Below are 13,997 nucleotides of genomic sequence, written 5' to 3' on the forward strand. Positions count from 1 at the left end.
ACTTTGGTTGGAAGAGGTAAAACATCTGAAATGATGTGTTGCTGCGTTTTTCTCTGAGACAACCTCTGATCTAGTAACATAACTCTAATCAGCAAAAGGGACATTTCTTCAATATACATCACCTCAGCGGTGCAGGAACTAGGTGCCACCTGAGGTCCAGTGGTTAGAACAGGGAAACAAGAATAGACTGTACTGTTACTATTGACTTTTACAACAAACCTACAGAATTCAGGGTGCAGCTCTCTTCTTTGAAACTATTCACACACTTTCTGAAGCCTGCAGAACCTGAGACATTTTCCAAGGTTTAGATTAAAAAAAAAAATAGTACGACAGTACATTTTCGAGAAGTTCAGCAGGACCAAAAACATTTTTAACATTTCAAATCTAGTCAGAACATTTTTTCCAAACCAGCACCTTATCCCTCTCACATCCCAGTAAGCCTCCTCTCGGCATGCCGCCTTCTCTCCCATGACGAATATCCGTAGACAGAGGTTAAGCAGCTAATTTCATTCCCTATATCCTGGCTTGGAAATGGGAAACCCTGACAGAGCCAAAGGGCAACCAAAACAACCAATCTATATCCCTGTCAGTGGCAATAAGATCATATATCACACCAACAAATGATTCTGGGCTCAGGTATTCTAAGTCATCTTTTACTCACTCAGGCCAAACTTGAACCCAGGTTGGATTCATAAATCAGACGGACAATTAAGTGTATTTTCAAGGCTTTGGGGGGGCTTGGAGGGTGTACTTTGAACAAAGAATGGTGCTAAAGTGGATGATTTAGTCTCAGGTGCGTGTTGCGGTGTCTGTGTGTCTTATAGTATGGTCGCAAAAGTATGCAGCTGTATTTTTCTGTCAAGGATTTTCAAACGCAGCCATTTGTTTAAAACCCTGATCAAAACTAAAGGTGCCTGTGTAAAACTAGTTCACCGTTAACTTTCTTTTCTCTCTCTTTCTCTACCTTCAGGCCACCCGCACAGTCCTCTAAATAAGGTCACCCTGACGTTGATTACCATCAGCACATGTGTCATTGCCATTGTCTATGCCACGCAGGATTCCTGCCCCCTCACTGTCAAGGTTACCCTCCATGTGCCTGAGCATTTTGTCGCGGACGGTAAGTGCAACACATTCATCAGACCTTGGCAGAATATTCAACTAAGGGAATATCCAAAAAAGAAAACTTTTACTCACTGAGCTCTGTCTTTTTTCTTTGTTGCACCACTTTTTTCCTCTTTTTATTGCACTCTCTTATTTTAATTGAAACTATATGATGTGAAAAACCCAGGAGCTCTCATGTCTCACAAACTTTTATGTCCAATTGAGAGAGATTCTTTGCAGTAAAGGGAAAAAAAAAAATGCTGGTCACTGAAACCCACAAAATTCCTAATGGGACTTGGTGAGGTATCACTTAGATGACACAGCTATAGATATATAATGTAGAAAGGATATACTGTACCTACCTCAACTTTAATAATAGTAACAATAATAATGAGAATACTACATTTTTATTCTTAGGCGCACGCAGTAAAAGAAATAAAATAGCAACAGACAGTAATCCCACAAGGCAAAAAATACAAAATAAATTAGAGTGATATAATTGCCTTAAAATAAATATGACTGCATTGTATGCTAGTGCTGGGGTTAAACAGTATAGGCGAGTTTGAAGGGGTGTGTTTTGACGCAGGATTTGAGTTTAGGGAGATAATCAATTTTACGGATGTCTTGTGGAAGTGAGTTCCAGAGTCGAGGGGCAAACATGGCTGAAGGCTCTAGACCCCGAGGTACAGTCGAGCCTGGTGTTAAAACAGGATATAGATTTGTGGAGCATGTTATCATAATAGCCACTATCCAATATGTTACAATTCTGTTTCGCTTGTTCCCAGCTATAATTGGATCCAGTTGTCCTTCAAGCAGCATATCATGGGCATGACTGTTGAGTAGCTCCACGCTGTTGTCGAATGGTAAAAAAAATAAAATTAAAAAAAAATAATATTATTTAATTTGTATGGTTTCTGTTGTGAGGAGGAACAGCTAATGGGCCAGGGACAGCTGGGCATGCTTCCCCTGTTTCTGTTTACAAATGGCTTGCAGTAAAATCTCTACCCCCTCAACCGTGATGTGTGGTTTTCAATTTCCATGCTTTTGCTGTGTCAATGCCCCCTCTGCACGACTGATAAAGTACAAAAGACACACATCCATCCAACAACACACACAAAAAAAAAAAAAGTAAACCATGTGCTGGAACCAAAACAAAAAATAAAGGAGCAAAAATCAGGACAATAAAGCCCACACACTGAAAGCTCCCAATGGGAAAAAATGATTTGTTATCACCACAAACAACTGAGTGACATTTTGAGCCATCAGACTGATGAAGAGGCAAAAATGATTGTTTTTTTTTTTTTCTTTGTTTCTGCACTGGGAGCCTTCGGTGTGCAGGGCTTTGTTACATGAGTCTGCATACTGTAGATTGGAATACTAACCCCCTTTATGGTTTCAGTTGACATGACATAAACATTCTATTCAACTACTCACTGTGAATACTCCATGGTTCATTTCTATTTTATTCACACCATAGAAGAAAGTGTCTCTATTGCACATAGAGAAGCTATATGCACCAACATAAAAAATAATATCAAGGAAGTAGAATAAATAAGACCTTGACGTAAACATCTTTGACAAAATGTAGTTGATAATAGTTTTTTTTTTTGGGGCTATTTACATCCTCAAATGGCAGCAGTAAACAATATATTTGCAAAATAAATGTAAATCAAGTATATAGGCATGGATGCGCATGGAACTGCTTGGAGAGTCGTCCCTCCGAGTCTGTTTTAAATTCCTTTTCGCCTATGGGATAGTTGTAAATTGGGTGCATTCATTGGCAGGATACTGCAGTATAAAGCTCACTGGCAGGAGAGAGACGGAAAAGTGGAAAATGTGCAAGGAGTTGAGTGAAGTCAGTAAGTACGGTATAGTCTTTACCTGCTAGTACAATTAAATGGTGTATATGATGTTAGTTTTCCTCCTACCAGCTCTAGCCAGACCAATCACAGCGCTCTTAGTTGGATGAATCTTTGACTCACATCATAATAGTATTGAGTGCAGAGTCTCTAATGGACGGTTTATTTTGTCCGTCCATATTACACTCAATATAAGAATTTAAGATATCTTTACAATTGTTAACATTCTGTGAAATTTAATATGAACTTGTTTTGTCCCTGTTGAATGATTATTGATTGATTTTGGTGACCCCCTGACCTTCACTCTAACACGACTAACAAGGCAAAGTTTCCACTTATGTTTAAAGCATGGATACGCCTCGAGCTGTCCTTTGACCTGAGTTCTTTACACGCAGGATTCCAAAAAGCCAATGGTTGAACATGAACCGAGTATCCTTAGGGAGTTATAATCAGGCCTTTAGACTTTTATTTTTGACTTTTTGTTGTCCCTTCGGAAACTCTGTACCAGACGTGTTCGGGAATGGGACTCAGAAAAGTGGACACCTGAGGCAGAGCAGATGTGATAAAAGGTGGCTTAACGCAGTAGTCTGGCAGGCGTACAGTCGGCAGCAGGCAGGCAGTCAGAGCAAACAAACAAACAAATCCAGTAGATAAACAAACAGAACAAATCCAAACTGGCAAGCCGCGTACAGTATAAGTTGGGTCAGGGCAGTAGCAGGGAGGCAATAAAAAGTACTGAAACACTATGGCTACACGGGCAGCGCACATGAAATGCAAGGCGAGAGCTGCTCTCTATAAGCCAGTCTCCATATACTGGAGATATGATGAGTGATAGGAGGCTGGTGAGCAGACAGGCGATGAGGTCTGGCATCTGTATGAGCAGTAAAGTCAACGGGAATGACTCATAGACAGAGGAGACGTGGCAGGGGATGGTAGACACACAAACACAACAGGGTAGCAGTGGAGTAGCAGGTTGTAGTAGTAGTATTATTAGTTCTGAACAAAATTGATACTTAGCGCTCCAAAACATTGCTTTCTTTTTTTTTCTTTCTTTTTTTTTTTAAGTTGTGTTTTTAATATCAAGTCTATGAAGGACAGCGTTTTCTTACCTGAGAGAGGAAACAGACAGAGGGAAAATATATTAACTTACATGAAATTACAGCCCAAAGGTGGGAATTGGTAATTTAGCAAATGCATAAATTATGAAGATATAAGAAATCATCTTTGCCGTTCAGTTATGTGTCTAATCGTGGACCTCAATGGCCGTATAGATAACAGAGAGCACACCAAAAAGCACAGTGAAGCACAGAAAAATAAAACAGCAGAATTTCTAAAAATAAATAACATGTCAAATAAGGTGCCAAGTAAGTTGGGGATAATGGTTGTTTTGTTATTGTTTTTTTTTTTTATTTATTAAGGCGCAGTTGTTGCACTGCTGAATGTGCACTGTTTCTTTAATTATCACTGTAGCCATGACACAGATGCGTGAGGCTTTCTACTCCACCTCTGTTCCCAAAACAGTTGAAAGGGGAATTAATCTAACAAAATAGTCCTCTGCACTCAATTCACAATATGCACAACAAAATTGCAGGCAATCAGCGATGTTCCGATGTACCACTCAAGAGGGGTTTCTTTACAGGTCTCAGAGAAACCAACCCATAATCTAACAATTGCCTCCTCACTGTGAGAGCTGAAGCCATTAGATTTCTCCACTCTCTCAGCAAATGAGGGCTGCTGCCAGTTCTGTTCACTAAACTGCTGTGCTGCAGGAAATAGCTTTATGCTCTTCTTTTTTTTTTTCTTTTTTTTTTGTCAGCCTGACCTGGGAAATACTTTTAGGGATCCTTTCTGGAGAATTATGTGTATATTTCAGTCTTTTGGAATTTTGGTGAGCAGTGAATACTTCATTTACAGGAGCAATAGCAGCCCCTGTTTCTAAAAAAGAATGTGTGAATCTAATCTATCACTGTTTAATATTTAATCATTTCATAAATGTAAATTATGGATTTATACATTTCGTACATTTATAACTCTTCTATTCAGTGGCAAGGAAAATACATATTCAAGCACCTCAGCCAGGTGTTTTCACAATGTGTTTCATTTCAGGCACGACGAAACATGAGCATGTGTTATACCGCTAATGTTAACCTATTTTTAAGGACCGTTCGCGTATGACTTCACCATATGAGGAAGATGTGCCTCAGTTTGAGCTTTTAGTCCATGCTAAAGGTAGCAGAATAATGGCTACAAGCAGCACAATATTAACTGGAGGGCCAGGCAGCCTCCCCGTTTTTGGTCTATACAGTCTAGATGAATGGCTCCAGTCAGGTAGTCAGAAAATAAAACTTTCAACATATGAGTGTATTTTTGTGAGGCTTTGTGTGGGTCAGACTGTCCCAGTGTGACATTTTCCTGTCAAGTGAAAAGAAGCAGCTGGTGGTGGCTTATGTGTGTAGGAGGAGGCAAATGGTAGTGTATTCTATTAGAAGTGTGGAAAACCTAGAATGTTGAGAAAGAAAGAAAAAAGCAAAACGGAATAAATGAGGCTCGAGATATTGCTTTATCTGTTGCACAATGTAAGAGCAAAGCATTCTTTGTGAGATATTTCTCCTCCGAGTTTTGCATTTTACTGCAGGGCATTGGCCCTGTAATTTTTCCTGTGAGTCAGACGTGATTGCTGGCTACTGTCTAAGCTTTTCCATCTGTACAAATCCTCTCCTTAGAAAACCAGCATGAAGACCACCATCACTGTGTTTCACGTCACGGAAAAAAAAGGAATAATTGTTTGAATCTTGTTTTCTTTTTTTTTTTCTTTAATCCAACAGTTGTCATCTTTGTATCTTCAACTATAGTTTTTGGAATCCATTTTAAAAATTCACTTTTGACGCTGAAATGTGCACTTATACCCGCCACAAATTTACCTTCCACGGCATACACACAAACCCTAGCTGTGTAAGAATCTGTGTGTTCACCAGAGAGCTGAGGAACAATCTTCTCACAGCTCCCTTTGGAACCAAAAGTCATTGGCATCAATTAGGGATAATCTTGTTCAGTGATCAGAGTTTAACGATTGGTCTGGGAGCAGTAAGAAAGAAAGGTAAATCAGCGTCAATGAGCATAGCGTTTACCGATTGACTCGTGAAACCCTTTTAGCCCCTCTACTGCAATTACCAAGGAAATCCCATCAATAAACACATTATAGGTCTTAATTTTCTCATTTAAATTCAGCCTGGTCAGGACGGGAATTAAAATTACAGTGAAAACAAAAGAATTAGCTACTTTCTAATTGACTTTGCAATAGAATCAGGAAGAGAGCTCTTAAAAGTACCAAACAATCAACCCCCCATGTACCTTTTTTTTTTTTTTAACAAGCAAAATAATTTTATCTTATGTTTTCTTCTTTTCAGGAAGTAGTTTTGTGGTCAGCATGGGAAGCTTCCTTGATGTTTCTAATTGGCTAAACCCAGCCAAGCTAACCCTCTACTATCAGACCAATTCGTCCACACAGTGGGTCCGGGACTACTGTGGCCAGAGGACGACTGAGCCATGCGAGCAGATTTGTGACCAGGACACAGGTTAGTGCACATACAGTACCGACACACACACACACGGATGCTTGTGCTGGGGTCTAGTTTTTTGAGCAATTTCACTGATTATTTTTTATTTTTAATTTTTTTAATTTCCTCTTAATTTGTTCATTAATTTGTAAGCAAATCAGCAGGGAATATATCATAGGGGGCATTATACTAAGGTCTCAAAGTCACACCCTCTTAACTTAAGTAATTAAATATTTGAAATGAACAAATAAATGAGTTGTTACTTTTTAAGCATTTTGGTAGTATGAAATTACCCGCACAAATGAATCTGATAGAATCTGAATTTTATATTCCTTTTCATAATGGGCACCATCCCAGTCATGTAATACACAATAATCCCACACTAGCTTCCTTCTGATCCCACCTCCTTCTAATGGAAGTAAATGGGTATAAAATGGGTGCAGAAGACAGCTCCGTAAAACTAATAAAACAATGGTATTTATGAGTGATTGGCAGTCTAGCGCCCTCACAAAAAAGGCTGTCTGTTTGTATTGTATTCTGCGTCTATCTGTGCTGACATTAAAAATATACCGACATAAGCAGAGACTGCAGTGTTGATATTTATCTTCCCTCGATTGGCGTAACGCCCTCGAGTATTTCGTGGCCAGATAGATAAAGTCTAAGCTCATTAGAATGGATTACATCTGTAATGTATGTGAAATGTATGTCACCCTGGTCAAGGGCGTGTGGGGGGCTGATGCATAATGTATTAGAGGTCCAGACACTCAACTCAGTCAGCACACACGGAGATGCCAAAGATGGACTCCACGCGCACATGTTTGTGGATTCTTGAATGTGTGCGTAACGCGTGCTTTTGCCAGAACCGGCCCCTGCGCGTCTCTGCATTGTGAGATCAGTAATAGTTGTAATTCAATTTGGGATTCATTTTCTCATTCAGACTCCAGTGCATTCAGCATTCTCACATTATTAGTACTTGTGTTTCCCCCCTGTCTCTTTGTCTCTCTCCATTTATTTCCCTTTTCATCTGTCCTTTTCAACAGCGAGATTATTTGATCAGTAAGTATGTTGTGTCTCCTCAGGGCAACAACATCAATCTGGCAGCAAAATTAAAGGTGTTCTACAAAAGAGCTTCTGTTCCCATCACTGTCCTCTAGCATGCATTATAACACCCTTACAATAGTTCTCAACAATGATACACACCCTCTTACACACACACACAGCTCTTTTCTTGAAGGCAGCACACCTGAGAGGGCCTCTTTTATTCAGGCACATTTATTGCAGTTTCAACAATAGGGTGAGCCACTGGTTGTGAAATGCTAAAGGGGAAATGACATGGGGAAGAAAAGTGCACTGCTCTCTATGCAGTGAGCACGTTGCAATCACAGCCACAACAATAGGCAATGTTAAAATGGGTATTTTTTTTTCCATTTTTGACAAGTGACATGAAAACACTTGCTTGTTTAACATGGAGATACACACACACACACACACACACACACACACAAAAAAAGCTGCCATAAATGTTGACTGTTGGTGTTTAGATGTGTTTGACAGCTACAAACTTGTTGACTTCCCACAAAACTCGTGCACACTGGGGTCACCCTGTGTCCTGTGGGTCTGTGCTGACCAGCCATTGCATTGACTTTTATCTTTGAAATTGTAAGAGAGTTAAAGAGCTGGGATGTTGAAAAACAAAAAATAGTAATCAGTGTTGCATCATCAAACAAATGTTTGGTTTTTACAAAACCAAACCTCATGTTAGTTGCTGGAAATGGACATTTGCTATTGAGCAGGAGGTGCTGTACTTGAACAAAAACCCCACCACTATAATTCATAAAACCTGATACAACTTAAAATAAATAAATAAATAAAGCAAGTGACAGGGTGCAAAAAAAAAAAATCTTGCAGCAATACAAATATATCTTACCTCCTCCACCTGGGTGCGAGGATGCTGCTGCACAACCAGTGCTGATTTTTGCTGCCTTCTAATAAAAGCTGGCCAAAGACATGGTGACATGTCCTCGTGTTGTCTGTAGGTTTTTGGATGGAGATTCTAAATTTAAGTTCTGCTGTTGTATTAAAGAAAAATACATGTCAGGGAATACAGGAGACCTACTACTGCTCATTGTTCAAACAAGTGAAGGAGATAAAATAGCATCTGCGTGTGTGAACAGCACACATCGCTGTCTACCACAACGTCTTTCTCAGTACTACCACTGGGGCTTTCAAAGTATTACAGCAGTGACATTAACAAGTTGTTCAAACATCATTCAAACATACTGTATACTGTATTCCACACATACATATACTGTATACACATATACATACCTTAAATCCTCACATTTAGACATTTAAACCGTCGCACCCGTCAGTTTTCATGACGAACACAAATATAACTGCGGACATTTTCTTGTTATGTTTCTTTGTGCTCTGTAACCACAAGTGTGTATCATTCCACCAACTTATCTCACACCATCTCCATCGTGCCTCCGTCCTGCCTCAGTGTCACACTGGTTGACTGCCACTGTTGACTACCACTATATCACTACATCGCTGTGCCTGGATAATCAATCTTCTCTGCTCTCACCTTCTCTCCTTGACTCAACTGCTAGAACGGAGGTCAGTAGATGAATGGCATGAGTTAACTGTTCCTATTGCTGGATACTTGAGATTTAGCGGTATATCTTTGACATCTTTGTCAGAGCTGATATTGCATTAACAACCAGATATGTATATAGTACTTGTCAAAATGGAATGATATGTGCCCGGAGATGGATTGAAAAAAATAAATGTAATAAAAACCCTTTACATGAAATAACATCACCTCTATATAGAAGATGATGTAATTTAATGAAAAAACATGAAATTATTTTAGTCAGTGATGTTGCCATGATAGCATGATGACTCAAGTTATCACTTTATTATTATGAGTTATTATGCTTTTAGTCAATCCATCCTATCTCATATAGTTATACGCCCTGCTAAGGAGGAATAGATTGCTGCCAGCACTTTTCCATCTATCATCATAACTAACCTCATAAAGACCTGTGAACCTCTGCCGCTGCCTTTGTTTTCCTCATTTGAAATTATGTCTCCCAGGCTCCTCCAGCCTCACCTAATTGGAACTGAAACTGCTGGGGTGTTAACATATACCCCAGCTTTATTCAATGCATACTATACTTGCATGTGGACATACACGCACACACTCATTCTCCTATGAGAAAAAAAACAAAGTTATGTAAAATCTGCCCAAGGTCTTTGGGCAGAATGGCTTCTCCCCCACGAAAGCATGAAAATACATCAGGACAACAATAAGTTGTTTCTGTGCTCATACCATGGTCCTTGAAATGTGAAAATCACTCATGCGGCCACAGTGGGATTCCAGAAATCATTATAACAACACATCATTTATAACATGAGGTTGGTAATACAGGAGGAAGAGAGAGGAGAAATGGCTTGCGGTCTCATGTGATTGCCACTTGAACTGTTTTACATTTTTGGCTCCTAATTTAGAACAGACGGGTGGTAAAAGGGAGCACAAAGGAAAGAGAGGTGGGGAATGAGGACACAATGGTGACATAATGGTGACAAATTTGATTGGCAATCTAATACTGGTGTTTATGCAGCACGGCACGATCCCCGTGTGCAGTATAAGGTGGTGTGTCTGTGCAGAAACATGGCTGTGATGCAACAGGAAAGGGACAGTTAGAGAATTGTTGTCGTCAAATGTTAATTTCCAATCACAGGTGATTACCTCTGAATTAGGCCGACAACTTATTGTAGTCAGTCAACCTTAACTTTTGGCATCACTGAATTTAACCCACTTTATCTGTGCGCTCAAGGCCAGATATACATGAAAACATTCAATTTGCATTCGTAATCTTTCTAAAACAAAGTGAAACAACCTGATTTATTAAGGCGACATAATGTTCAATAATGCTCCCTTGTTTAAGATCAAAATGTTTTGATACAAAGTACAAATTCTCACCATTTCCTAAAACACGTTAAGTGGCAGTTCTACCTGAGAAAAACATATTTTCAGCCTCCTTCATTCTTTAGGTTCCAAATTCATGCAATTGCAGCCATTAAATTCTTCCTAAGGTATTAAAAAAATAGCATGATATAAAAGGACACATAAAAGGAAATATGGCTCATAGAAATAAATAAATCAATGAGCCACCGCATCAGTAACTGGTCCAAAATAGTAACAGAACAGATGGATGGCACTGGTATAGATGATATCTTCCTAGAATAGGAAGCCAGCAGCCAAATACACATTGTAAATGCAAAGGCAGCGCTGTTGCCATAGTGCATTAGCAGCTCCGTGAAGTTCAAGTTTAATGACCGCACAATCACAACTCCCTGTCCCCTCCTTGTGTGTTGTTTTTACTGCCAGCTTTATCTTTTTAAGAAGCTGTTTTTTTTATTTATTAACTAATTCAGCACAACTCCTACTTTTTGTTTCTTACCTATTGTCCGTTATCATTGAGCTTTCCAAAGAAGTCCGTTCAGGTGTCCCCTCCTAACCTGAACCTTCCTTTTAATATGCCCCGAACCAGATTTTTAGAGGCGCGTAAAAAGCCGCACATAACTGATGCATGCAAATTGTGTGAAGGTTAGTTAATCCAATGTGTAATTAATTAACCAGACATATCTCTTCCTGTTAATTGTTTGATCCTGCCTTAAATGCATTTGCATAAAGGAAAGAGCTGCACTCCACTGATTATTAGTAAGGTGTGTCTCAGATTAAAGCCAAACTGTGCTTCCAGGCTGGTGCGAGGTGGAAAAGGTGCGTCCCTGTGCAGCCTCCACGGTTACACACACATATGACCATACAATAAATGTGAGAGGAAAAGGTTTTCTTTCTGCTTGCGATCAAAGCTAAAAAACTAAAACTGAAGCTGAAACAGAAGCTTCCAGTTCACTGACTTCCTGTGTCCATTTTCTCCTTTCCAAAATAACTACCTGCCAAAGAGTTTATGGCTCCTGCCGTTATTATCAGGGCCCAGTGTCTGTCATTCAAAAGCCATTCTGGGGAACATGTGAATGTAAACATGTAAGATGCACTAATCACTCATGCACACCCAAATATCAACTGACTCATGTTCACAACAATAATACTGTATAAAAACCTGTATAGAAGGGATCAGACAGGGAAAATGCTGGACAATGTACAGTAACTTTATCTGTGTAATGTGTGGATAAGTTTACTCTGATTTGCTAGTAAAAAAACATATATATATATATATATATATGAGTTTCACCTTTGACCTAGAAGTGGAGACTTCTTTGATCCACAAACATATTGCTACAACCCTTCGGGGAAGGCCCGGGCCATGGGGGATAAGTTAATTTAAACTGACGATGATTGCTGAACACAGTTGTTGAAGTAACCTTTAATTGTGTCGGTACGGACATTTTTTTAAACTGTTTAAACAGGTAAGGTTAGAAAGGGGATATGTTCATATGTAAAATAATCTAGTGTATCATCATATTATAATACAGTGTGTAAATTGGGAGACACAGCGTTAGTGTTTTATTTTGTTGGACAGACCGTTTTGATTTATGTTGACATGCCCAAATGTGAATAGTTGTTTTGGGCATCAAGGGATTACAATACATGACAGAATGCAAGTGTGGCACTCAGGTCCGTCACTGGCCCTCGACTCCAGACTTGCTCTGTTAGCAGTTCATTCAGCAAAGGAACAGTGGTAATTTAGGTAATGATCGGCTCTCTGTTTGGTGTGCATGATGAAATCCAAAAACAAGTGTTGGCCTTGTCCCATTAGATGTTTCCTCTTCATCCAAACACTAGCTAAGTATAACCTCTGTCAGCAGCAGGCACAGTCCTGTCAGTGGTATTCCTGGATTCAGCCAGCTCCCACCTCTCCTCTCCAATTAATCAGAGCACAGTCATTGCATTTTCACCAGCAAATCAGAGTTTGTTATGTAAATCTTTCCCCTTGCGTGTGTAAGAAAATAAATCTCAAGTTGGGGCACCATTGTTAGCCTAACCACCAACAGACTACTAATGAAAATGTCACTTCCAGCCCTTGGCATACTGAAAAGGGAGAGAGAGAGAGTGTAGAGAGAAAGGTTATTTAGATTTCTTCCCTACCTCTCCAGCATGTAACTGCTAACATGTGACCTAACTGCACATGTGCAAGATGGATTTTATTAAGCACTGCCTCTGGCAGTCAGGAAGAATTGAATATAACTAGGTTAAACATGTATGTAAAGAGTAGCACTGGGAAATGGGGGTGTCTGTGTTTATATATGTATGTCTGACTGTGTGTGTTTACAGCTTGAACAGGATACCCAAAAATGAAATATAGTATGTTCATGTTCAAGTGACAGAGCCCTCTAGCAACTCTAGTATTATGACTCTTTTCTCCCAGGAGCAAAGAAAGAAATAGTGTGAAGTTACAGAGCCATAGAGTCAGCAGAGGGAGGCGGTGAGGATGGATGGGTGGGTGAATGGGTGGACAAAATGTGATTAGATTGGATTTTAACATGGGAGAACGCTAGTCTTTTCTTGTTTCCAACTGTCAATCAACATTGCTTTCCTTTAGCCATGACTGCAGTTGTTCCCTAACCTCCACCAAGTGGTTATTATTGTGACCATGATGATGAAAAGGTCATTATTACCCAAACCATGATCTTTCCCTAACCCTAAGCAAGTCCGCAGGGTTATAACCTCAGAATACCTTTAATTTTGAAATGGTGTTTTGTCAAAGCTTTAGAAGGGACTGACAAATGAAGTCATCCTGCTGATAGCGTCATATCAGAAAATGCTTCTGGAGGCCAATGCCAAATGGTATACTTTGGTGTTTTGGTGGTTTGGGTTACTTGTGTTACTTTTTATTGGTCTCAAATTTATAGGAAATATTTTGTCATGGACAGAAAGAACTAGAAGTTATTTTAATAAAATGATGGTAATACATTCTCAAAATGGATGCAACAATAATCCTGCCATCTCTGTCCTCGTCATTCATCTTTTATTCAAAATGGCTGGCTATTTGAATTTTGTTGATGTTTACTCGTGTTCATATTTAAAACCCATTCTAAGAGCTCTTTCTCCTCCTTTAGTAAGGCCACATAGAATAGCCACAAGCAAAGGAAAATATTTTTTTTGTAGCTTCTCTGTGGCCGAATCCTGGTGGTGCATCATTCCATGTGTTGAGTCTTAAGCCTGTAAAGTCAACCAGTAAATTATTAAACACCTTGTCATAAAATGTGAATGGTGTTGCCTGGGTGGCCATTACACATTTTCCAGTGTTATGCCTCCATAGGTCAACAGAAAGCAGTCAGGAGCATTTATTTCTGGAACAGTGCTAATAGAAAGGTTGGTGAAGCTATCTGTGACTTCAGATTTCACAGATGGTTCCATCCTCTTAAAAGGCATTACCCATGCAGTGTACACCACACACTGCCACACACGACACTATGGAGAAGTTCTGTCTTTATGAAACTGAATTGA

The 13,997-nt window shown here is 39.5% G+C and overlaps 1 protein-coding gene across 1 annotated transcript in view; it reads left to right on the plus strand.

Annotated features, from left to right (window-relative positions):
- Positions 1 to 13,997, plus strand: part of astn2 (astrotactin 2) — a 253,457-nt gene that overhangs the window by 123,308 nt on the left and 116,152 nt on the right. The window contains exons 6-7 of the mRNA XM_023419585.2: positions 971 to 1,117; positions 6,368 to 6,535. Coding sequence (XP_023275353.1) covers positions 971 to 1,117; positions 6,368 to 6,535 — 315 coding nt within the window. The remainder of the gene's footprint in view (positions 1 to 970; positions 1,118 to 6,367; positions 6,536 to 13,997) is intronic.

This window comes from Seriola lalandi, unplaced genomic scaffold (assembly GCF_002814215.2).
Source record: "Seriola lalandi dorsalis isolate HSWRI2012SDOR001 ecotype SW California unplaced genomic scaffold, Sedor1 jcf7180002054606, whole genome shotgun sequence".
NCBI lineage: Eukaryota > Metazoa > Chordata > Actinopteri > Carangiformes > Carangidae > Seriola > Seriola lalandi.